This window comes from Prinia subflava, chromosome 4 (assembly GCF_021018805.1).
Source record: "Prinia subflava isolate CZ2003 ecotype Zambia chromosome 4, Cam_Psub_1.2, whole genome shotgun sequence".
In the NCBI taxonomy this organism is placed as follows: domain Eukaryota; kingdom Metazoa; phylum Chordata; class Aves; order Passeriformes; family Cisticolidae; genus Prinia; species Prinia subflava.
The window spans coordinates 26,113,987-26,140,356 of record NC_086250.1 but is presented as its reverse complement, the minus strand read 5'-3'; the positions used below and the strand labels follow the sequence as shown (position 1 = coordinate 26,140,356).

The following is a 26,370-nucleotide window of genomic DNA, read 5'->3' as shown; positions in this document are numbered from 1 at the left end:
AGCTCTTGAAATCTCATGTAGTCCTATTTTGGGGAAAATTCGGATGTTTTCTTGTGAGGTGGTGTTACTACAGTCATCTCAGCTTTGTTAGCACCAGCCCTCTGAACTCCCATTTTGCAAGACAGGCTCTATACACATAATGTATGATGTCTCCTTTATGTCTAGTGCAATTGTTGAGTACAATAGGCCTTGTTTAGAAATGAGGGATTCTTTTGTAAAAAAAACTGTGCAAAGAAGGTTGCAGCTTGCGGTAATATGCCAGAATTTCAAGGTTTAATGTTGCTTTTTCACAGTGTAGGTGCCTTGTGGGAGGGCAAGGAAAAGACCTCACCTTGATTCAAGATGCCAGTTATCTGGGGGGGGCTAACAGTAGCGTTTAAAAACAAAATTCTTGTATATTGAGCTCCTTGCAAGTCTTTGATAGTTATCTTGTAAATCAAAAGTTTTTGGAACACATTGAATTAATTCTTAGAACCATGGCTCTGGATTGTGATTGGTTTGGAGTTTTGTCTTCCCCAGGAAGTGATTTAGGCTTTTCTCAAGTTCCTTTAATAGGGCCAGATTTGTAAAGATGAATAGATGTTTGTATGCTGGTTGTATGAATGCCTATCCAGGGACTTGTCTCTCATTCCTGTTTGTTGGTGTTGTAGGTTTGATCATCACCAGAAAAAGTAAAGAGCAACTTGATTGTGGTACTGACTTCTCTGGGGTGCTTGCCCTTGCCAAGGAGACTCGGGCTTTTTCTGAGCCTGCCCAGGCTATGTGTGTTGATTTGTTTATGCTCACTGACGCTGGTTGCAGGATGATCTCTGTACTCCTGCCATCCTCCTCCCTGGCTTGTTGGTCCATTGTGGAGTCTTCCTCATGCCTTGGATCTTAAAAGATTTAGATAGACTATTTTGATCCATGACAGCCTGCTTCCTCTATTTTATACCTATGAAGGCAGAATCAAATGAGAACAAGCTTGCTTTGGCAGCCAGCTGGAAGGATACATGTAGGCTCATGTGACTTGACTTTGATTTACCTTATCATAAATACAGCATTAATGTAAAGTTCGGCCCTAAATTATTGGCAGAACTGGGCTCAAACTCTTAATCTGAACAAATAAATGATTAACTAATTTTCTTCCCAGAAACTTTATCCAGGGCAAAATAAAAATTCATGGATTGAAACACTTGACTATATTGTCCAGCTAAGAGTATTCAAGCAGAAAATGATTGAAGATAATCTTTCCCTACTGAGAGGGATTCTTGACAGGTTTGCTGCCAGGTGATGAATATGGGCCCCACGGACACTGCTCAAACTGGGCTTGTATAGCCTGTGGGTTTGTTTGGTTTGGTTTTTTTTGTTTTTTTTTTTTTTTTTTCCCTGCACGTTTTACATGTAGCAGTACCTGTAGTTCTTCAATCAGCTCTGACTTCTGTGTATGTTGATGCTGCTCTTTTCCAGAATTTACTTCTGTTGCTCTTTAGATTAAAACTGCCCTCTTGGCTGTTGAAAGCCATTTGCTAATAAGAATTAACAGTACCAGCGTGAAAAATGTTAGAGGAGAGTCCTTCTAATTAGGCAGTATGAGGCTATGTAATTTACTGACTGTAGACATGTTGCTTCTTTTTTCTTCAAATGTTTGGGATTTCAATTGACTGGCTGTACAGATTATGTATGAAGCTACAGTGTATTAGGAGGTGTTCGGATCTGGTTATTTGAGATACTGCTGTGTCAAGAAAAAGTTTTATGTGTAGTAACAAGAAAACCAAAGAATAGTATGGTCACAAGCAGCTTGTTCCAAGCGGTACTTAGCAGTAGGTAAGTTAGTCTCTTCTGTGAATGCTGAAATTTTGGAGCTGAGTTATAACTGTTTTTTCAGTGTAATGATGTTCTAGTAATACTACAGAAACATCTGTCCTCCCAGTTTATGAGAAAATCAAACCAATCGCAGTGTAACTAATGTCTATCTCGCTGTTATCAGTTCCTAGTGCCTAGAAGAGCATGCTTATGGACAGTATCTCAGTGCTATGGGTAAATGTTTCTCCATAATAATATCTGGTACTGCTCGACACAGAAATGCTTTTTGCTGTAGATTTGCTTATGATGTCTTTTAAAGTCTTCTGAATGAAAGCAGTGCAATGCAACAGTGAATTCTGGCAATGTCAGGTAGTACCTGTTAGCATGAAAATAAAGGTGATGCAGCTGCAAATCTTTGCATGTAGTGTGAGTGTGGTTACCAGGCTGATTCAGCAGTTTGTAACATGAAATTAGCTTCTCATAGGTTTAATTGATCAGAAACATATTTCATAACATTCAGCATAATTTCCTGATGTACTTCTACAAAGAGCTGTGAAATTTCATGGAATATGTATCTGTTGCCTAACTCCTGGTAACCATCTTCAGGACTTCTAATGAAGTTAGGGTGGGAGAGCTTCCCTCGATTTAAGTTAAACATGAAAATCTTTATACTTTCCCTATCTTTTCTGTGTGAAGTACAGGTTCAGCAGGTAAGAACTGGGCTTATCCTCAGTTGCCTGATCAACATGTGTCACTGACAAGACTTTGTGAAAGTAGTTATAAACTTGTAGAGACAAACCTAGTCAAACTCTTAAGTAAAATGGCTTTTAAAATAAATATAAACCAGAATTTATAGCTCTTTTGCATAAAAGGTTTGGGAAGAGATTTATTCTTTAGCTCACTGAAGTTTGTTTCAAAATAGATCAAGCATTAATTGTTTGTTTTTATAAATTTTCACTCCTTATTTGTCACAAGTAGAACTTGCATTGAAAAATTAGTGAATAAAGAATGAATGTGCATGTATGGAGGGAGAAACTTTTGCCAACTTTTCAGGCCATGTGTACTAATACATTGGAGCTTCTATAGTTACCAATGGAGGCAAGAAATGCCAGTTCTAGACTATGGGTTAATATATTTAAGATCTCTGTAATATTTGGTAATTGGGAATGTCAATTCACGTGTCAGCATTCTATAACTGATTGCTGATTGTCACTCTCTTTCTCAAAGTCTATTTTTCTTGAAAATTCAAAATGCAACTTCATTAACTTTGGCTTGGTGCTCCTAAAGAGAAAATTCTGGCATTGTTCTTCATGTGCTGAGTCAGGAACACAGTCAGATCTGTTGGATTTTTTTTTTCCCTCCTTTTCTTTCTTTCTTTTTTTTCTAAGTGAATTGTAGACCACAGCATATTCAAAAAATGTGAGTTACATGAAGAGAAATTACTGCCAATTTACCTGATTTAAAAAATATCCCAAACTCTTCATCTTGATTTGACCATATGTAATCAGAGTCACTAAAAGGCAAAATACTTGATTCAGACTTGGAAATACTTTAAATAATATAGTGCAAAAAAGCTGGTAGTCTGTCAGAAGCTGTTATTGCTCCAGCAGTTTTCCTTGAGTTCTGTCTTATGTAGAGGAATGACAGCAGCTGACTATTGCTCCTACACCATATCGCTAGGCCCAGAATTATAAAGTGTTTAATAGTTTTTAAGTAAATAATTTTGCTGTTTCTGTTTAATCTTGACCTTTTCAAGAATGGCTTGTACTGTGATTACTGGGTGGGGGTTTGATCATGATCACTACTTACAGTGAGTAGCCATCTGCTGATGCTGCTGTTCCTAGGGCTGACCTGGGTATGGAAATACTGCCTTGAGACAGAAAAGTGTGGTTCCTGTTGGCTTTCCAGGGGAGCAGTAGCAGTTTTGGAGGGCTCTCTGGAGTTTCCTCCATTGTTTTTTGACTCTGATTAAAAAAAGATTTCATTATATTCATATTAGGCTGCTTTTTTTTTTCTTTTGAGTTCTTTTTAGAAACTTTCAGCAGTAAGGCATGCTTCTGGCTGATGTTGTATCTGTACTAAGACTTGCTTCTGGCTGATGTTATATCTGTACTATTTAAACTGTTCTGATTAACACAGTTCATACTTAAAAAGACCTGTGAAGGCTTCATTGCTTCTTGTCATCCAGTAGGACACTGAGTTGTGAGGAATAAAGCTACAATCTGGACAATCAGATGTTGATTCGGATTCTTTGTAAGCATCCACATAATTTCAGAGTGAAATGAATTTTTTCCCCCAAGTTCATGTTAGATATAAAGTACAAACTGGTAGGGAAGGCATTGACATAGGTGCTTCCCAGTTTGTGACCAGGGAAGTGATGCAGTAGTAGTTTGTGTTTTACTACTGTAAGACAGCATTTCCAATGTAGTACTCTGTGTGGCTGTTGACTTGTCAATCAGTGTGTCATACAGCATACTTTATGCCAGTCTTCTAATTTCTGGCATCAGCTGCCAGTGAGTCTCAAGATGGAATTGTGGGCACTGAGAAGTGCATGGACTCTGACAAAGAGTTTTTATTCTTCTGAACTCAGTGCTTTGCATTATTACTTGATTAGCAGAAGCACTCAAGCTGGAATCACTACTCATCCAGAACCTATAGATGAGCTGTATAAGGCTTTCTTTCTCTGTCTTAAACTTGTTTTGGTGCTTCTCTCCCCTTCTAACCCAGTTAAAAAGTCTTTTTGGTTTAATGAAGTTCGGAAAAACGTGAGAGACTTACTACTATTGTTGTTAAGAAATCAGTAATTGGGCTGATGTTATGTTCATGTTTGCTGTTTAAAATTACTTGAAAGTTGCATAATAACTGTTGCTCTGTAAAGGTCAAGTTATTTGAAAATATTGGACAGCTGCATGAGTTGAAGCCTAATAAAAACATTTTCATTGAGAAGATGGAGAGGAAACAAATAAACATTAAGTACTCTACCTGGTTTTTGAAGGTTGTTTTAAATAAATTTTTAACACATAAATAACAAACTTTGAGAATTACTTAAAATTTCTTCTCAGATTTTCTGGTCTCTTAGTTTGCTTTCCTGATTTCAAGGATGCAATGAAAGGGAATTGAGAAATAGTTACTAACCCCGGCTGGATCTTCCATACCCTAGATCTGAAGTGTATTCAGCTGTGTTATTGTAACGTGAGGGGTAGTGGATAGGGAGACAGAGAAATGATGACTGGAGTTCTCTTGATCATGAGACACACAGCCTCTTTTATTGTTCCGAACTGCCTTATATAGGGAGTTCAAAACTTCTGGCCCTAGACACTGATTGGGTTCAGTCTTAGCCCTGCCCAGCTCCTTGAGCAGTGATATGTCTGCTCTCTGGACTGGCAGTGACTGGCTGAGGTGTCAGCACGAGCTCTCTTATTCACCTAGGGACTTCAGGAACAAGCCAGGTCAGCCAGACTGGACTTGTTATGACCAGATTTATTTTGTCTAGTTAAAGACTAGCTGTGACATGTTATTAAGCTTCAGAGTAAATAATTCTTGGTTTTATTTATGTCTCAGTAACAAGGAAAAAAGGTTATCTTGTATGTTGATTTATACTCTTTCTACTCAATAAAAGTATCTCCAACAGTCTGTGAAATCACAGTGTTCAGGGGGCCTCTTGACTAGAGACAAGGTATATTGGATGGTCAAACCCCCACTTATGCATGAACAGAAAAATTAGTACTTGCTGTGTGTCTTGTGTGAGGGCTTTTTGATAATACTAGTATGTGGCTGCTACACTTCCCTGGTTTGTTATCACTTAATATTGCTGTGACAACTTGGCACTTCACAAGGAGAGTAAAGAATTTGGAAGGGTCCTGATACACTTAGCAGGTTGAGAAAAGAAACCATAAGCTGTGATCATGCTGATTTGGGTTGTATAGCTAATTTTTGACAAACCATTTTGGTAATTCTTAGTGGCTGAAGGAATGTGTGTGTGTCTTTATAGTGCATGGTGCTGCAAATAATAGTGCATATCTCTTCAGTGTGATCAACTTCTGTCCCTTTTCTGTGCTTCTTCCTCCCTGCCCTTAGCAGTTCTAATTTTCCAAGTATTATTCCCAAGATAATTTCAGAAGTGTGTGTGTTAGCTACTGGATACTATTCCCCCAAGACCAAAAGTGCAGCCTGTTAACAATTAAAGATCTTAGAATTTTTGTAAAAAATCCTGAGAAAAATTTCATATGTAGTGTGCTTCTGCTCTGATGACAGGTTAGTTTCTTTAATTATGCTTTGTTCAGTAGTGTTTCTGTACCTGCTTCTTCAGGGGCAAATAAGAGATAATTATTCCGCTATGGAGGAAGGCAATTATCTAATAGATACTTAAATCTCTGGAGACCTGTTTGCAGGAGGTTTAACTGAATATTCTTTTTCCTTCATTTGGGTAACATAAATATCCAGGAATTAATAAGAAAACTGCTTACAGATTTTTTGCACTGGCCAGTATAACTGCTGTAGTTTTAGAGAGTACAGCTGGATAGGCAGGCTAGGACTTCTAAACATGCTGCAGTGGTCTTGTTTGTACTGCACTTTGAAAATGCAGATCAGGAGTTTTTTATAATGTAAAAGCTGAGCTGTCCTTGAAGTTAAAAAAAATCATATGCTTCATTCTGAACATACTGTATTGATGGTGTTCTGTGCCACATTGTTCTTCAATGATGGTATAACTTTCAGATCAGAACAGTAGGAATATTAAGTCTGTGTGAACTAATGCAGCTGGAGCAACAGGTCAAAAGTAAATCCTTCTGGAAAATTATCTAGAAGGTGATGAGCGCAGGCAGAGTTATGCAAATAAGATATTCAAATACAGTCTTACAGCCTCAAGTGGGTTGATTTTTCCTGTATGTGTAAGAATTTCTGGGTCATTGCTCCTTAGAGGATGTGGAGCTCTTCAGACCTGAGCTGTTCTTTCTAACTGGATTTGAGAATATTTGCCATTCTTATTAAGTATACAATCTAATACAAGCTAACACTATAAACTTGTATTATAGAATTGCATGTTCTCACTTCTTCTGTGAAGAAAGAAATGGACTGATAAAAACTCTGATACCTGGAAGCCTGGAACAAATGCTGGTTTTTTCATCTTTTGGATGAAGGCATCTTTCAGAAATGTGAATAGCCTGATTGGTGCCAGGAGATCAAATGAAAATGGGAGGTGGTGAGAGGCAGAGAGCTGAAATGTGTCACAGGAGATGGAAGAATAGCCTGAATGGCAGTGCAAAGGGGAAAGGTATTGGTGATGTGGTGACTTGGGGTGGCATGTTGAGTCTTTGTGAATCTTGGAGTTCAAGTTCTACATTGATCTGTAGATCATGTATAGGAGTATGTAGCACCTTAGTAGGGACTAGATAGAACACAGCATTGTGGAAAAATTGAACTATGGCACACTGTGTAGATACCCCAATGGCAAAACAAATGTTTCTTGCTAGATACAGCTGTGTGAGTGTCATAAAGACACTCCATTTCCCAAACAGCCTGTTTAATAGCCACCTGTGGTTGCTGCATGATTGGCAAGTTGGTCTATCTAGATCATAGTTCTGACAGCGACTGGTAGCAGATGCTCTGAACAAAATGTACAAGGAATGCAGTAGCACCGTTTTCCCAGTAATGAGAGATTTAGGGGAATAGTTCGGAATTGTTCAGGTAGAACATATTTCATATTTAACAGGAGCTGACAGATTTTTGGGGTCTTTTCAGTGTTACATGTTATGGTCTCTTCAATATCATTCGACAACAATTAGTGATATATGATTTGCTGTATACAAATGTGTACAGGTATAGCAAAATACATATTTTGCTTCACTTGATGCTTAAGCATCTGCTTCGTCAGGAGGAAATAGCCATGCTGGAATATGTCTACCAATATTACATGGTGTCTGTGTGTGACAGAGACTTAAAATATGTAAACTAATAATTGTATAGTCCATTTCTAATTCATGATCCAATTGCTTTAGATATATCTATATATAATGGTGCTGTAAGTACAAAAAAGAAATGGGGGCATGCAGAAAATGGAAAAAAAGGAATTGCAGAGCTGAACATGAATGAATGTGGGAAAACAATTTTTATGCTCAGAGAGCAATAATATGCTTTCAATTTCACTGAGTGAGATGACCTATATGCTGGGATAATGTTGTCTTGTATAATTATGTCCAGACCCTTTATGAGCTTGTGGATGAATTTGTTGAAATCTTGATTTGGCTTTTTCACTTTCTGATTAAAATACAATGTCTTGATTCGGTTCATGATTAGTAAGAAAATAAGTTATCTGAGTAAATAATATCTTACTTGGCATTCATGTGTCACTGATAGCATGAAGTCCTTTATGCAGTGTTCTGGATGCTGTAACAATAAACCAATAATGACCAATTCTTGGTTCAGTTTAGATGAGAGAAAATTATCTTTTTGTGGTCCATAACTTCTTTCTCTTTGCCACATAACTGCCTTGAGATAGTTTGTGTTCATATTGGGGGGATTTTATAAAGAGTGATCAGTTCCTTTTTCATTTAGCAGTGTCATCTGGCTATTTTTGTTATTAGCTGCTGTCCTGATTTAGGGCAAATTTGTGAGGAAACTTCTGAAGAGGTCCCTCTAGAAAGCAGGTTCAAGTGGCTCCTCCCCTGCTGCTATTATTATTGAATAATATTATTCAATTTTTTTATGCTTGTGAATACTTGGCTTGTTAAATAAACAGTTTTTTCCACTTTTCTCCAAGAAAATATTTTCCTGAACCAGTAGGGGTAGGGGCCACTTGAACATGCTTTCTAGAGGGATCTGTTCAGAAATGTCCTCATAAATTTGCCCTAAACCAGGGCAAATACATTTTTTGAAAGTGTTAGATAGAAACTTTTTCAGAAACTTTTTCTTTGGCTGAGTTTTACACTGTTGCTGAATATTCTGCTTGAGCAGTTGCTACCTCTAGATGCTTGTTTCTGTGTTTTCACAATACTCGAGCAAGCTTCTCTATGGCTCTGTGATGATGGAGATGGAGGATTGATTTAGTTAAATATGACCATGCAAAGATAGTTATGTTTTGGTCTTCCAGTTCAAGTGATGGTACGACTGCTTACGCTGGCAGAATTCTAAGTCTCAGACCATGAGGGTGAGCTCCCTGGCACCTGTAGGGAGATACAAAGCAGAGGAGTGTCTAGAGGCTTCAGTTTTGACCTCTGAGCTAAATAACTTGGGGATAATCCTAGCCAGCCTAAAAGTGTTTTTAGAAATACTGAGATGACTACCTGATTCTTGGTCATACTTTCCAAGCATTTGGGACTTTGTCAACATCTTTATTTTTCTTAGATGTTGTTTGTACTGTGATCAAAATGTAGCTGCAGATCACAAACAGTAATAAACATCCCAGAAGGAGCACAAAAATGGAGGAAAATGGACTTTGTAATTACTGGGCATGATTTTACAGTCAGTAGTACATTTTGCTTTAAATATTCTGCACAGTCAGGAAATAGAAGTAGGAAGTGAACTTTTCATTGGTCTCAAATGAAAATTAACTTGGATGAATTCAGGAGCCTGCTTGCTTGATACTGAAGTGTCTTTGTTCCCAATCAGTAACAGAGCCATAAAACTCAGGAAAGCAAATCCCCTTTTCAGTACTCCTGAAAATTTCGGCTTTCTCATATGTCAGTGTTGCTGACCAGGTGATTGTAAAGTATCACTGTACTTTGATATGAGTGAAGGGCTGATGGGAGAAAGGGACCCTTCTTCGGTAGGGCTCAAAAAAAATGACAGGCAAATACAGGGTAGCCTGTCAAAGCGGTAGAAAATTCTGTGTGAGTTTCACAGATTCTTCTGAATTGTGTGGATGACTTCATGAAAACATCTAGTCTTGTGTCTGTTACAAGAATTTGGGATATGCATTAGTGAACTTTCTGCCGTATGGATTGTCGAGTAATGCACTGAATCTCCCTCACTTCTGTGTGCTTAGATCAGTAGAAATGGGCTTTTCTTTGTGATGTGCCTATGAAAGGTTTTAATGTAAAGCTTCAAGTGGTCACTGCAATGCAATAAAGCGATAGCCTTTCTTACTTGCAGTCTGAAGAAGGTGGGTGTAGTTCTCCTTTCAGCAGTCACTAGTGGGAGCAGATAGTCTTAAACGTGCCTCAGCCACTGTTGCCCCCGTGCTGGCCAGACAGAGGGTGCTGTGGTGACAGAGCTGCTGATTCTTCCTTGATTCAACGAAGGGATGACCAATTATACCTGCTGTCTGTAGTCTGCTTGTCTTTCTCCCTCCAGCTTGTATGTGGATCAACACAGGTGAAGTGTAGAAAGGGAAGTGATGCTTCAGCAGAGTGGGGGCAGGGGTCTTGGAAGGGGGAGCTGCCTTCCCAGTGGCATTATGCAGGCAAGCATCTACATACACTGAGGCTTTGAGACTTCTCATGGCTGATGAGTTTCAAGAGATACAAGGCCATGGAAAAAAAGCAAGGGTTTATGTTTGCGTAAGTTTATTGAGTCCTTACTAAAGGTTCGGTGCATAGACTCTGACCTGTTTCACTTCAAGTGTCAGGTATGTTTGAACTTTAAGTGAAACATTAGCTAATGCTTGTCTGGATTTTTTCCTTCACGAGGCCCTAAGTCTCCAAATACTTTCTGGGATGTGAGTCTTTACTGAGGTTTTTTGTGACTAGATTTTGATAAGTTTTGTCTGTGACACTTTTATTTTCTTAAAGCAAGTAGCAAGGCTAGATTCAGGCCATTGTTTGAGAAGAAGAATGTGTCTTTATTCTCTGGAGCTAGCTGCCCTCCTGGAGGAGAACTTAAACTTGAAGGGATGTGTTTACTAAAATGAACTGCTAGCAAATGGAGATCTCGTGTCTGCTTTGGAGAGATGAGGAGTGTGTGTCAAGTCTCAAACTGCTGAGGAAAAAGAATGCATAACAAGCTAATTTTTGCCCTCCCTCCTCCCCTCCTTTTTTTATGACACATTTTAAAATTAAATAGGGAAAATATTCTGCTGGAAATTGGACTTGCTCACCTCAAGTGCAAAAGGGAAAGGCAACAAGCATCTGCATCCTAAATGGACTGCAATCCCTTCCTATACTAGAAATTAAGTTGTGTCTAGGTGAGTACCCTAAAATAGTAGGTTCATGTCTTCCTCAACCGCAAAATCCAGAGGATTTTATCAGGAGTAACAATTGTTTGGTGAAGCTGGTTAGACACAGCTGTCATCTAAGTAAGCACCTAAAGTTAGTAAAAAATTCTCCGTTTTTTCCATTCTGTATGTGTTTGGAAAATAACTTATTAGTTGGTACAGTAGAAGGGATAAAGCACACAACTTCATATTTCTGTAGTTTGGGTATTACCTTTTGCACAATCACTACACTTAAAGCATGCTGCGGACATTGCTTCTGCTCCATCCCTGTGTGAATGTTTTGGCACAGTGTCCTGCAAACAGGATGGGGAACTGTTGGAGCCATATTTAACTTCAGTTACTGGATTTTTGGAAATGCACATGAAAATTCTAGCTGCTTGTAAAGCACGTGTACATGTGCACAATCTTTCCCCTTTTCTACTCCTGAGACACAATTAACTCAGTCTCTTTGAACTTGATTCCAAGGACAAAATATTCTGGATTAAGCACAGCATGTAATATTGCCTTTTGTTTTTTGCTATTGCTGCAGTACTTTCCCCATGCTGTTAATCTGGAGTTGTCTGGAATAGTGTTAGAGCTAACTAGTTACTCTGTGTTTCTTGGTAGTGCACGAACTATATGCAGAATACATTTTTGATGTCTTACTATGCATGTTATTCCAGTTTTGAAAAAAACAAGCACTATTCTGATGCAGATTCCGGATAAAAATCCCAGTATATAAAGCCTTCTGAAATGGAGACACACTTCAGTGGATAATCTCTAAATGGGATGCTTGAATGGTCTGTGACCAAGTAAATAAATATTTCCTTGGCTTCAAGAAACAAGGCATACAGCTGCTCCTTACTCCTTGTTGTAAAATAATGGGCCATTTGCTGACTGAAGCAAGCTATTGACATTATTGCTAGCAGCTGCTGAACTCTTAGTGTTAACTTAAATGGCTCATAAATGTTAATTATGTTGCAGTTCTGTTAGAGCTCATCTGCATATCCCAGAGGCACTAGCTAATATGTCATGCTTTTTTTCCCCATGAACTGATGATATTTCATAGTGGAGATTCCAAATAATAACTTCCTAAGTAAGTTCAGTAATTTTACTGTAGCAGTGAAAGTTTCTTCAAAACTGCTCTTTTAACTACAGTTTCACTAGTACTAGTATAGCTTTACTTAAATGTGTTTCAGTGGACTCAGAGCTGCTGAGCATGTTGTGGAATGAGTATGCAATAGAAGGGAATGTGCTGGGTGCTTACTGACCTGTTGTTGGGAGATCTGTGACAAAGTTAAATCCAAAGCCAAACTGAACAAAATCTGTTGAGTTTATCCAATGCTTTGGTTTAAAGTCACTTCCATATTGTTATAGTTTTGCTGCTATACAAGTGTGAAAAGTTTACATGAAATGTTTAGAGGTGTCCTGGTTTGGAAAGACAGATATCTGTCAGGGAAAACTGGAGTTTCCCTTGGAATGGAGAATGTAAAACCCCCTCCCTCCAAATTATTACAATTTTACAATTAGGAGCTTTCAGGCAAAAATATGAGAATAGGAGTAACAGTTCTTTACTAGGAATATTAAAAATGCAAATGCAGCAATACAAAAACACCAAGCAAGCAAATGAACAAAGTCCTAGAAAATCCTGACGGGTCAGGAGTATGACCTGACACCCAGTCGGCCAGAGTGTTGGAAGCAGTCCAAATGAATCCTCCAGGAGTGACAGATGTGGTTCTGTTGGAGTAGAGATGATCTTGTAGTGGCGGTGAGATGAGTCCAGTCTTCCTCTGAGAATCCGGTGGAGAACAGGCTGCTTGGTGTTCTTACATGTCAGTTTTCATCTTGGTAGGAATGGTTGGCTCCTCCTCACTGGGTAGAGCATCTCACAATGGGATGATGTAATGTGTCATAGCACTGGTGAGCCTAATGGCCCATTAACAAAAGATATTCTCCCCTGGAGGGTGGACAGTGGTGGAAGAGATAAGAAACACTGCCCCACTTGGTTTGAAGAGATGGTCTGTTATCAGAAGGCATCCGCCCCATTCCCCCCCCCCCCCCCGCTGGTTTTAACAGGTGAAATAGAATACACTATTTTTTTTTTATTACATAACCCAAGACACGGGCTACTGAGAGAAAGTTTGTTACCTGCATAAAAGCCACCTGAATGGTGTTTTGGGCCTTTTAACAGTCCCTCCCACTCTTCAGCCGGTGGGGATGTGTTCTTAAAAACAAAACTCCCAAATATACTAATCCTTTTTTCCCTTCAGGACAGATTCTACTAGTGTTCTTTGTAGAAAACACTGGTATATTTCCAAAACCTGGTTTTGAGACTGTCAAAATGATTGTGAATATAGCATGAATGAAACCATAGATAATGAAATCAAAGGTGCTGTATGATCACTGAAGTTTAACTCTTTGATTTTAGTCATTGTGACAGTCAGAAAGAGGACAGTGTTGTTGCTAGTGCATACTATATAGAGAAGTTATGCTTACAGCATCTAAAAGTTGTTCTCTCATCCTTTTTTTGTGGTCATCCAGTGGAACTTTTCTTCTCAAGGGCAGTGATATATGTTTACCAGAACTACACTTTGTGCTTGCTTCCTACTGAACTAGTTGTAATTGTAGGTAGTCTGGGCTTCTGGTATCAGCCTGTGAATACAGGTTAACGTGGTGACAATGTAGCCATTCCCATACAAAGCTATATGCTCTCTGCTGTGTATTTGGTTGTGATAATTTGGATGATGCATTGGTTGTGTGTATGTGTGTTTGTCCTCCTCAGGATTCTTTCCTCGCTCTTTGTAGAGGAATTTCTGTCCCTGAGGTGGGGGACAGGGTGCAGACAATGACAAATATTGCAGACTGATGCTAAATGGATCCGATCCTGTATGGTAGGGGGTCCCAACTTGAGCTGGAACCTCTTGGTCTTTTTAAGATAGACTTCATGCAAGGAGTATGATATGGGGTGAGGAAGATCAAAATACGACCAGTTGTTTGGTTTTTCCTTTTTGGGGGATGGTGAAAGTATCAAATCAATGCTATGAAAGGCTAACATCAGACCATACTGAAATCTGTGAGCAAGGATTTGATCTCACAACATTCAGTCGGCTTATTTCCAGGGACAGAATTAAATGTGACTCTTCAAATATATGGGTGTGAGAATTGCTTTCTGAATTTGCTCCTACAAGCCTGGAGAAATACTGCACACACAATAATACACAATCTAGTAGCTTTTGGTTAGAAATGAAACAGAAAACTTTTTGGGAAGGTAGAGGAGGACTCCAGAGTGTGTGTGTGGTTCAATTATAATTCAATTACAATTACTGATGTTTTGGGAAAAACATGATTGCAAAAAGAGTTCTGGATTTAAAAAAAACTTTTGAGTTGACTTATTTCTAAAGAAGTGGTGCAGTTCACTAGAGCTAGTATGACCATCCAATTATCAATTCTGGTTACATCTTTTCAGTATCTTTCAATGAGTTTTTAGTTTTTGTTCACTTTTTCCTTTTATTTTTCTTCCAAAGATCCACCTGAAAAATCTGCTGTTGCCCTTGATTTCTGCCCCATCTACTTGCATGCCTCATGCACTGGATGGAGACAGCTTGTTGAGATTAGATACAGTTTCACATATTCAGAGTGGTACTTAAAAGAAATGATAAAGAAGAAAACACCCAAATTAATTATCTCAGTGGTGACTCCAAGTGTCTTGCTTTGAGTCTGAAAGTAAATTTTCTGTACTGCATCCTTAAACTGAAAATAGAAGCATACTCAAATGTATGAATTCAGGAAATAAGAAAATGGTGATTTGAATACTGACCATCTTCAAAAATCTGGTTCAGAAATACCTCCTTGTGGTTGCACTCCAAACTACAACTTGTGTTTTTTCAATCATATGGCATGTATTTTGGCGTTGGCGTGAATTGGGTGCTGATAAAAAGCATAACTGACTTGGATGAAAGTTTAACACATGTAGAGAGATGCATACCTGAAAAATTATGGCTAATGAAGTAGTCCTAAGGCTGATCTCAGATCAGTCTGTGGACCAAAACAATGAGATAGACAAAAGAAACAAATTGTCCTGAGTAAGAAGCTTTCCTTGTTTCTGTTTGTTAAGTCTGTAGCATATTCAAAAGTCTGAATGGATGACTTAAATGTTACTGCAGATCTCATTGTTCTAAGTCTCTGAGCAAAGGAGTAAATCGATCTTAAAAACATTAAGTCCTGCATTCAAGGATTTGACTCTGAATTTGTAAAGGACTTCAAGAAAGCAATAGTTAAAGGAGGTTAACATACATAGCATATGACATAGCAGACAGCAACGTATGGTGTACACTGATTTTTTTTCTCCATCTACATTTTGAAACCCAGTCAGGCTAGTGAACTGCCAAAGTACTTGTCTGTCCGGGTGGGGTGGGTGCATCACCAGTACAATCTTTCATATTATTTGTGAGGCTCTTAAGTAGGAAAAAAAATCAAGTTGATTTGGCAGAAACTTGTGTTTTAGTAGGTAACTTGCGTGGGGAGAAGAAAACTGATGAAAAACTGAAATGTTAAAAGGTACAAAAGAAAAGCTGTCAACCATTTTAATATTTTCTCCTTTTTTTTTTCCTTCTTGCAGATCTTCAAGTGCTGACCTTCTTGGTCTATTAAGTTATTATAAAATTTTGCTGCTCTGTGAACATATAAAGATGTCTCGCAGCCCTGATGCTAAGGAAGACCCTGTGGAATGCCCTCTTTGCATGGAACCTCTGGAAATTGATGACATCAATTTCTTCCCTTGCACCTGTGGCTACCAAATCTGTCGTTTCTGTTGGCATCGTATTCGCACTGATGAGAATGGACTTTGTCCTGCTTGCAGAAAGGTAAATCCCTGGAACAGCAGCTTGTCTTGCATATTTCACAAGGCTCTTGCATTGTGTTGGTACCAAAGACATCCTTTTCCTTGAGGGAAGCAATCATCTAGTCATGGCCTAGATCAGGGGTGAGGTGTTGAAACTTTCAGATTCTGTCTGCATATGTATTGAAGCTGTTGTGAAGCAGCTGGTCTGGGTTCATTAAATTCAGAACCGGATTGATAGGGGAAGCTGTGGATCAGAACCAAGGCATGCTGATGCTGAGAGAACTGCCAAAAATAAAAATCATTTGAGCTGGGGTGCTCATGCATTAATAAAGTCTTTTCAGGAAGAGCAGTGAGGATTCCAGCATCAGGGGTTTGCTGAGAGCTAAGGTTCAGCTAAACTGACAGAGCTGACTGAGAACCAAGTTTGTAAAGCACTGCTTGTTTTGTTTGTGGCTCTGGATAGTGGATACTAAATGTATAAAACCTTCAGAAAAATATCCAGTGGTGTTAAATTTTGAAGCATTTCAAGAATCTAGACTGTCTGTTTGTCTAGTATTCTGATCTTGTTGCCAAATGCTTGAAGGTAGTACCTGATATCTCCCTGTGTCTTGATGTCTGGCTGATTTGCCTGGCCACCACTGAAAACCTCACTAAGTTGCCTGTTACTTCCTTTAAATTATTTTATTTCTCCTTCCAGTCCTTTGCTTAAACTCAGTATTTCTTTATCTTCAGTGTTTAATAAAATTCTTTTTCAGTATCTTCTTGTCTTTAATGACTTCCCTTCACTGTAACTTTCTTGCCTGGCCTTTCTCTTCTTGTAGTTGCAACTACTTATGTCGTCTTGTTCTCCTACTGTTTAATCATGATGTTGTCCCTAGTTTATGCCTCCCTTGTCTTCCTGTCTCATGTTACAGCTTCCTTTTCAGACCCCAAGTAATCTTACTTGGTCTCCCTATCTTTATTCACTGCCACAGTATTTTATAAGCACTTCCAGTCATATTTTCTTGCTGCTCTTTTGAGCTTTGGCTACACCAGAGCTGTTACTGTTCACCTGTGTTTGGATGCCTCTGCAAGCCTGAAGGCTCTACCACAGCAACATGTTTGTTTAGAAATTCTACAAATTTGCTGCAATATTTGAGCTCCACCTTCTACAAGGAAGATCCACATGTCATCAGCCAAATCATTCTCCACTTGGGGATACCTACTGTAGATGACACATGCTGTGTAGTAATTTCCCAAAGTACAAGAAAATTTCTACTCTTCTGATACAACATGAGATTTCTGGGATTTCCTTGTCTGTGCAAGTCGCTTCATTTTCCTGAATTTGTTACACTACTTTTTACCTGTTGGTTATTTGAAATTTGTGAAATATATTTGAAGAATCACAGCAGCAGTGTGCTATTCACTGTCTTTGGGTATCTGAATTCTTTGAAATATGCTGAACTCTTAAATGTGGAATACTCTGCCCTGTGATTGGATGTGCAAATATTTTGGCTGATTGGATACAGTTTGCTCAGAAAAACTTTCATGGGGAAACCTCAAATAAGTGCTACAATTGGAATGAAACATACTGACCATTTCTGGAGAGAAAGGAGACGTCTTCTTTCATAACAGATTATGTTGATACTTTCTTCATCCATGGACTGCAAGATATTCTTGAGCAGATTTGGAGCTGTATGGCTGGATTGTAAGAGGTTGGCATAAAAAGTGCTGGCTGAGGAGGACATTTCTTCCGTTGCATAGAGAAAGACATTGTGATGCAGAGACCACACCAGGATCTTGGGAATAAATCATCTTGAGCTACAGAGTTGCAGTATTAAATAAGAGAAGAAGCCATCTTTTGAAGTGTGCTGGACAGAAGGAACCAGGTATGTGTATTTGTGTTCAGTGTGTCTAAGTAGTCCCTGTCCGTGCATAGTAAGGCTTTTGGGGAAAGATCTGAGCGTTTTTCTGTTTGGAACTGCTATAGTGTACATTAATTGTGGCCTCTTAAAATGCTGAAGCACAGAACACGACAAAGCAACAAATTTTTAGCAGGAAAGTTTATAATAGATACTACATGGTTGCAACAGGTATGCCATATTTTTATAATGAGCGTACACGTGCAGGATACTTAGAGTGGAATGGACTGTGGATAAACGTATATTAAAACAAGGATGAGTACGTTATTCACAGTTACATAACAGAAATTTACTATTTGTGCCAATGTTACTGAATGCCATATGATTTACCCAGTAATTTGGGCACTAATCCATGAAGAGGAGCAGTGAACAAGTTCCCTATTCAGTGGTTTTGGTTGAAGTGTTTTGGGGAGATTTTGGAGAAGTCTGTAATAAAATAGCTGGCTAAATGCTATAGTGGCACTTATGCCATTAGATCTTAACTGTGCATTGCACATATACCCCCATTATCTTCCTAAGTTTTTCTTTAATTCACTTCTAAGTGAAAAGATGTTACCTTGTGGTTTCTTCTACCCGGGAGAGAGTACTTCTACATGTTTGAACTGTTACATAGCTTAACATCTGCACAGGCAGAGTATGTTCATGTGGTTGCAGTCAATTGATTTAGTCTGCCTTAAGTTTCCTCCTGTGAACAATAGTAGTACACAAACATTTGCTTTAGTAAGGTGCTAGTGTGAATTAAATGCTGGTTGGAAACTGGTAGTTCTTATTAAAAACTTTCTGAACTTCATTCGAATTCTTGTGAAATAGACTCGGAAAATAGTCTGTTTCTAGAGAAATAGAAATTCTTTCTATTTAATTCATTAACTGCAAAAATCTCTACTTAAAAAAAATTGAACTGTCATGCTTTGGGTTCCTGATGCCCTTCGGAACTATAGATGTAGCTAGTTGTAAGATACTAAGCAAGGCTTCCTGGTTTTTCCAGTTTATTGATTTCTTAACTGTGAGTGAAGTAGCTGCTAACTAGTCAAATTAGAATGAAAATATGCTGTCTTCAGAAGAGATTTCTGTAGCCAAAGCGGGTTTGCAGGTCAGCAGTCTACCTGGTTCTGATTGTAAAGCCAGTGATTTTCATCTTTGCAGTGATACTTCTGTTTTCCTTTCTGTAAAATTCAGCAGTCTAAACCCTGTTTGTCGTGTGAATAATACATACCATCTCAATTGCTTAATTAGAGTATGCCACTCTCAGCCCTTAGTGTCAGTTTCTGCACTTTTCAAATCTAGCAATAAAAAAGCCTAGCTTGTTCATGTTTCTCAATTGCTTTGTTTTTCCTCAAATAATATAACTTGATACACAGTTATTTCTGTGGTGTGGCTTTGACTTTCTCTCCAGTTCCTTGACTTAGTAACCTTGATTTCTCCTAGAACCTTGTGTTGGAGATGGAGGGAAATAGTACACTGCTAGATGTATGATCAAGAAATTAACATGCTTTGAGCATGTTTTTGTCCATGTTTCTCCTGCTACTTCTATGTAAAAGGAACACTTCATCTTAACGTACAGTCTTCAAATATCAGTGTTTCCTCCTATTTTAATCCCACAACTGAGTAATTTAGTGCAACAATTGATATTTTAAAATAGATAGAAATTGCTTTTTTTTAAATGTAAGTATAATGGTGTATACTGTTCATAAACCTTATTGACTTTCTTTGTATTTCTTGTTTCAGGACCTACTTGGTAGCAAGACAACAAGTGGGAAATGTTGGTGCATCCATTGAGTGGAAGGAATGTGACCCATCTGGAATAATAAGAGCAAAGTCATAGTAAACTGTGATAAATCACAGCTCAGTTTTCAACTATTGGGAAATGGGGAAAAAAGACTGAAAGAAAATGAACCTTAAATAACAAGACAAAATTAGTCAGGAAGATTGAGAATTCATCAAGGGCCATCTCTGATTAGAGAAATAAAGACTTCAAAAGAGAAATTCAAACTTTTGCTCAAGTTCTTGTAGGGACTACCTTGCACTTAGTGTAAAGAAAATTTGGTCATATTCTATGATGGCACACTTGTTTGGGGAACCTCTATGGTTTTTTCTGAAAAGCTCTGGTATAACTTAAGTGAAAGATGTCAGCTAAACTTAGTGAATCAGTGATATTGATATCTCCTAATGTCTTGCATCTGAAAATGCATCAATGCTTATAACACTTGAGGTAGCTACTTTGTTTAGATTTCAAATACTTTGTCAGCCAAGGCATTAGAGACAGTATGTTAAGCAAGCGCATTGTTTAAAAACCAGTAAGATGTGGTCATGTCAGTTGCATTTCCACTCTAGTTATGGCAAGACCTGAGAGCTTCTAATATGTATAGTCCTCTCTCTGTTTCTAATTTGTTGGGTTAGACAGAATAAACAACGTACCAAATGGTGCTGTGAGGTACACCAGCTGTCAATCCACCTTGCTTGGCTTTCAGAGACTTGTTCCGGCAGTCTTCAGTGTATGCACCTGTTTGTAGTTGAACCATCATCCAAGTTCATGAACTTCAGCACTGTGGGAAGCAATGACTCTGAAGATGAAAAAAATTATTCTCCTATCTGTAGACTGATTTTGTCCTTTATTTGGAAGGAAAATGATTTCTAATACTAGAATTAGTTTCTGAAGTGCTGATGCTGTGCTTATTTGCCTTCCACCCTCTTTAAAAGTGCAATATCTCCTGATTTGTTATGCAATGCACATTACATAGGTAGAAAACCATCTACCCCTCAGTTGTGTTTGAGTTATTCTTGGGATTCAAGAGATGTGTGCAGATTCATTTACAGGTCCTGCAAGTCAAGATATCAAACTAGTTCTATTCTTTGGGAGCATTATAAGAATGTCATATGAGTGATATACATGCAAAACATGTGTTTAATACAGCTCTACAATATCTAGTGAAAACATTGGAAGATTACATTGCTCAAACAAGTGTGGTTATCCATGGTGGCAAACCAGTTACTGCTGCTGTTTAATGATTGAAATTCCTATTTGGCTAGCCTCAAGCTTTCTGTTGAGATGGAGACATTTCTCTTCCCGATTCTGAAGTTGCTGCCTAGTTGTGTTCCTACTAGGACTTTTTGTGCTTTCCTGTAGAAATGCAAACTACTCTTTGGACATATAAATGTTCTGTTAAGGGTTATGCTTGAGCTACCAAGGATTTTTCCTGATTCATGTTCAGGACCTCCAGCAGCAAATAGCTCTACAGAGAAGAAATACCCTGTCTGACTTGCTACTCACTTGAGAGTATGCTCTGAATGTAGCTATACTTGGCAAGAAAGAAGCTGATGAATTTTAGCACCTTTTGCTGTAGTTTCCTTGGACCTTCAGGAGCCTTACTGAACCTACTGGAAACCATAAATGCATTTCTTACACAATACCAGAGAGCAAGCACTCTTGCAAGTTTTGCCTTGGATAGTATGGGATGTGGAGTGGGAATTCATCTTTGAAAGAATGGATTGTGGATATGATAGGACATCACTTGATGTAGGGCAAGCCATATTTTTGGAACTGTATCTGTTATACTGGTGCACTTTTCTTCCCATTCCTACCTGAACTCAATGATAACTGAGTTAACTCACTCTTTGCCCTGAGTAGTCTTTCTTTCCTGTAAAAACCCAACATTTTTATTCTTTAGTTTACATGATTGACTAATACAGATTTTGAGAAACTCATTAAGTATAATACTATTCTGCATCTCAGGAATCTTCATATGTAGATGTGCTAAAACACAAGATGATAATTTGCTATAGCAAATCTCAAATGACCTTTCTAGTTGGTCATTTGTGTTCATCAAGTACATTCTGAAATCTATATAATATATTCAGTGTTAACTCAGTGTAACGTATCTTTTTGAGAAATGTTATGGTTTTGACTGTTCTTCAAGGATAACTTGAGTCCTTATTGTGTTTTCATATTAAGGACACCTTCGACTACTGCTAAAGTGTGTTACACATTTAAATTCCCTTGTGACACTAAAACATATTCCAGAGGACTTGATGTTTGACTGTGAGATGCCATCTGCTCAAGTCAACTGTAGCATATTTTAGAAGATATCTCATGTATAGCATAACAATGCTGAACTTGAAACTGAAAAATGGATCTGAATTTGTTTAGTGATGTACTCAGAAGATTATCAGGTCTGAGCACTTTGGTGGCTCTTTGAGTAACATCATGCAAGTAGGAGGAAGATATGGTTTTACCCTAAACATACTAATCTGCTGTAGATTTTTCTCAGGTTATTTCGTATGACAACTGGTTTTGTAGTCCTGTCATTAACATGGGACAGTCAGAAAAAAGTTAAATTGATTTTTGTTGGTCTTGCACACTGAAACCTTTGATTATGGTAGTACAAGCTGAGACCTTAGTTCAACATACTGGTGAGCTTGTGCTTAGCTTCTTTGTCTTAAGTCTTTGTCTTAATTCACATCTCCCGTACTCTTCTCATTTTTACTTCTTGGTGTTTAGAAACTCTTCTTTTTGAGATCTATTTTACGTACTTGTTTTTGTGTTTAACATTGCTTTCTGTGTACAGTGTGAAACCTGACTTTTTAGTCTGAAAAAACTGGGACAGGTAAGGAGTGTGGGACTGCTTTGAGGAGTAATCTGGGGCAGGCGACAGTGTGCTGTAGTCTGCAAGACAGAGCTAAAATAGTGCCTTTATAGCATGAATAGAGCAGTCTTTCTAGGTAACTCTGAGGATACTTATACTTCTGTATACTTTTGAGATTAAAATATAATGTTATATCTGTGTTTGAGGAGTTAGCTGTAGGAGGGAGAGACTGAATTTTGAACTGTTACATGAGTATGGCAAGAATACTGTTAAGTCAGCATGCATTAAATTTGTTGAAATCTGATTCTCCACTAGAAATTGACCATGTAAAGTTTGAGTAGTATAATGGTGTTACTGTCTTGAACTTAGACCACTGAAACTACATTTGCATTTTGATTTCTTATCTCAGTCTTGAGTACATTTAAGTACCCAGATCTATATCAGACAATAAATATAAAGTGCATGCTTTCATCCTGCTTACACTAAGCTCTTGTTAGTGAAATTACAACAGAAGGCTGCCATGTTGCAGCTGCTTGTAATGTTACCAAATTGACTAGGCAGCTGGGTTAGAATGTGGTTGTTGCCCAAATCAATATAATGTCTATAAATAGAAGAATTCCATGGAAATATGCAAGATGTTTACCTTTTCCAAAGGTCTGAATATGCTTCTATAATGTGGGTGGCCATAATATTCAGATCATTATAATAAAGAAATTTTTGCATTAAAACATGGTGATTAATGTTTTTCAAAGGTGGAGTTTTTTATGGGTTGGTTTTAATGCTGTTTGTTATGTTTAGCCATATCCAGAAGATCCAGCAGTATACAAACCACTCTCCCAGGAAGAGCTGCAGAGGATAAAAAATGAAAAGAAACAGAAACAAAATGAGAGGAAACAGAAGATATCAGAGAATCGCAAACATTTGGCCAGTGTACGTGTTGTACAGAAGAACCTTGTCTTCGTGGTAGGGCTTTCTCAGCGCCTAGCAGATCCAGAGGTGAGCAGTTCACACCTGCAGATCTTGCTCTTAACTTGCTGCCTTGAAACATTGGAATACCCTTGTGTCTCCCTGAAAGGTACAAAATGAAGCTGTGTTGAAAAGGTTCACTGCCATGAGGCCCCCTCTTCTTAAGAGAATTTAGTTCCTTCCTCCATAATAACCTCAATAAGTATTTGTCTCTGTTTTAGGGAGTACAGGTGTTCCGCGATTTTTTTATTTGGGTGGGAAGTGGTTCTTTTTTTAAAAATGAGAATTTAGTTTTAAGCTGAAATTTAGTATAAGGACTTTTCAGGTACTCATTTTCCTAGGTTGGATCTGCTGGCACTATACAGCTGTGTGATGAATCACTAATTCTAAAATGGGAGCTTGGTTGGATTACAAAGAGCTGATATACAGTATATATACACAAACCTGTAGAGACAGAAGAAGAAAGCCAACACTTGGAAGTATATACTAGGAAGAACCATAAGGATTATGTCCTTAAGAAGTTGTGGGGGGAAAATTAATAAGAGGAAGACCCTGGAAAAAGTTGGCTTACTGCTCTGCATCATCAAAACTAAGGTTTTCATTTGAGAAAACTGATTATGTTTCAAATGCTTTACTTACTTCAGTCATCAGTCATCGCTGCAGGTGGCCAATGGAGTAAGTGCTAATGCATAAAAATATCTTGAATTAGATATGGAGGAAATGTATTGCAGGATAAGATAGATGTCTTCAAAATTACAGTGCCAGGTTAAATTCACCTTATCAGACTAAATTATCTGGAGAAGTCTCAAACAGAAGTGGCTGTTTCTGAGGTCTCAGAGTATGGTCTTATGGTATTTTGGTAGACTGGTAAATAACAAACGAAAAAACCTGGTTTTAGTGAAGGAGAAAAAAAGGAAGGATAAGAAGGAAAGAGAAAAGATCAAGTTAAAACTGATCTGGTGTATAACACTTCAGTATGTACTAAAATATAACAGCAAGTATTTGCAAGCAGCTGTCAGCACTGGCTTGGGGCTATTTATCATTGAAAAATGCAACATGAATGTACTACTGAAATTTAATTTCTTTGACCAGATGGAGGATTTGTAATTAAGAGAAATAGTAGTAAATACAGTTGATTCCTTTTTTTTTAAACCTCTGAGAATTTTATAGTGAATACTTGAAGTAACTAGGAATGGGTTTATTTGGGGGGTGAGGGTGTACTCTACTAGGTGTATTGGTAGCAGTATTCTCAGTGACATACCAGAAAATAACATGTACTTACTGAATGTTGCATATAGCACAAGATGACTTGATCTTCAAGAAACTTAGCCTGAGAGAGATGAGCTAAAAAAGTACACAGTATATTCAAGTTTTCTACTTAAGCAGGCAAAAAACTCCTTCATAAATTGAGATTATTTGGTGGGAGCTTGGCTGCTATGTGCTGCTTCTGGAAATATGTCTGTGGATCATAATGGAATACAGATGGATCCTCTTCTGTTGATGTGCTTTTAGGAGAATTGTGAAGGCTATGCTGTCATATTGTACCAGGAATATAATCTACAATATGCTTGGGTAAAAGGGAAGTTTCTTTACGGTTGTCATTCTCTTCTGGAATGATGCCTGGAGAGTGGGGGTAGTATGTTTCAAGAGGGTATAGACCAAGTGAAGAGCAGTCAGAAAAGACCAATGAATGACTGGTTGTCTGTACAACATACCAGGTAGTTCTTTGGGATGTTCCAAGTGTGATGCTGTTGGTTGTTGAAGGCATTGATGCTTCCTTGGGAAGGGAGAGGGATAGTTTAGTTCTTGCATCAGTACAGTTTAACTGCACTATCCAATGCTAATATGAAGATGGAGCAGAGGAAACAAATCTTCCTTTATAAACTCTCAGGTTATTATCTAGAACAGAAATGCCTTTATTTTGTCTAGCTTCAGTTTGAGTAGTCTACTTTTGCACCTTCTTCCATCACAGAAATGAAAAAAAAAAGAAGGCCTTTGGTATAAATGTGTCAAATATGTTGCCAATTTCATTGGCACACAGGTGAGGGTTATTCAGCAGAGTTGCTTGATATGCTGGTGATGTTCTTGCTTTGCACAGAGTCCCTAAATGATGTGTTAGTATTAACTGATTACAGGAAGGGCACAGCAACTAATTTTTTTCCTTTATGGATGTGATAGTCACTCATTCATTTCAACATGTTGATTCTGGTATGTTTTTTCTTGTCCCTGAAAATTTTCCTTTATTGTCTTCCTTTACTTAGTCTAGTCTTTGTAAAACTTGAGATTATCTTGAGCTAATTGGTTTACTCCCTTTTTCTTTGGAGTGTGGGGCATGGTAGTCAGGATTCAGCATATTGTACCTAGTAATTAATACAACCAAATACAAGTTTAAGGTGTATGGTTATTTGGAAATGAGAATGAATGTGATTTTTATTTTTTAAATCAAATTATAGATATATGCAGGAACATTTTATGCTGAATGGGATATATTTTACCAGGGTGGGATTTGGGTAATCAGAGTACTGGAAGAATTTTTTAAAATACAGCATGAAATGTGGGATATTTATTGTTAAAGTTCTGCAGTGACAACATACTTCATATTGCAAGTAATCATGTTTTTATGTTTCTAAATCTAAATCTTTGTGCTCTTCTTTTAGGAGAGACCTGTTTTTTATTAGTTAAAGGTTTTAGCTGCACAGTTTCACAGAAGAATAAATACCCCTCGGTATGAATTATAAGTATACCACTTGAACTTTCTTTTCTTGTAGGTTTTGAAACGACCAGAATATTTTGGAAAGTTTGGTAAAATACATAAAGTTGTCATTAATAACAGCACATCATATGCAGGCTCACAGGTAAGTAGAGGTCTTAGTAATTTTTTTTATTTTAGTTCCTTTAGAGAATATATGTGTGCAGAGTGAATCTAGGGCTCCCTGTTTCTGATTAAGCAATAGGTAAGAAAAAAAGGCCCTGCAAGAATCAAATTACTGTTAAGTTACTGAGGCGTTTTCCAACCAGACTCTCAAAGTTGGATGCAAAAAGCAATGTGGAAAGATTGAAAATTGTGAGGCAGAATGAGAAACTTCAAAGGAGCAGCAATGTGATATTTAGCCACTAATCTGTGTTTTAGTGATAAAATGTCTTTTAAGTATTTTTAGAACATTCATGCAA

General features: G+C 37.9%; 1 protein-coding gene across 8 annotated transcripts in view; it reads left to right on the top strand.

Annotated features, from left to right (window-relative positions):
* Positions 1-26,370, top strand: part of CNOT4 (CCR4-NOT transcription complex subunit 4) — a 78,048-nt gene that overhangs the window by 18,827 nt on the left and 32,851 nt on the right. For all 8 annotated transcript variants that reach the window (XM_063396211.1, XM_063396212.1, XM_063396213.1 and 5 more), the window contains exons 2-4: positions 15,531-15,774; positions 23,032-23,229; positions 25,968-26,054. In XM_063396211.1, coding sequence (XP_063252281.1) covers positions 15,601-15,774; positions 23,032-23,229; positions 25,968-26,054 — 459 coding nt within the window. In that variant the 5' untranslated portion in view covers positions 15,531-15,600. The remainder of the gene's footprint in view (positions 1-15,530; positions 15,775-23,031; positions 23,230-25,967; positions 26,055-26,370) is intronic.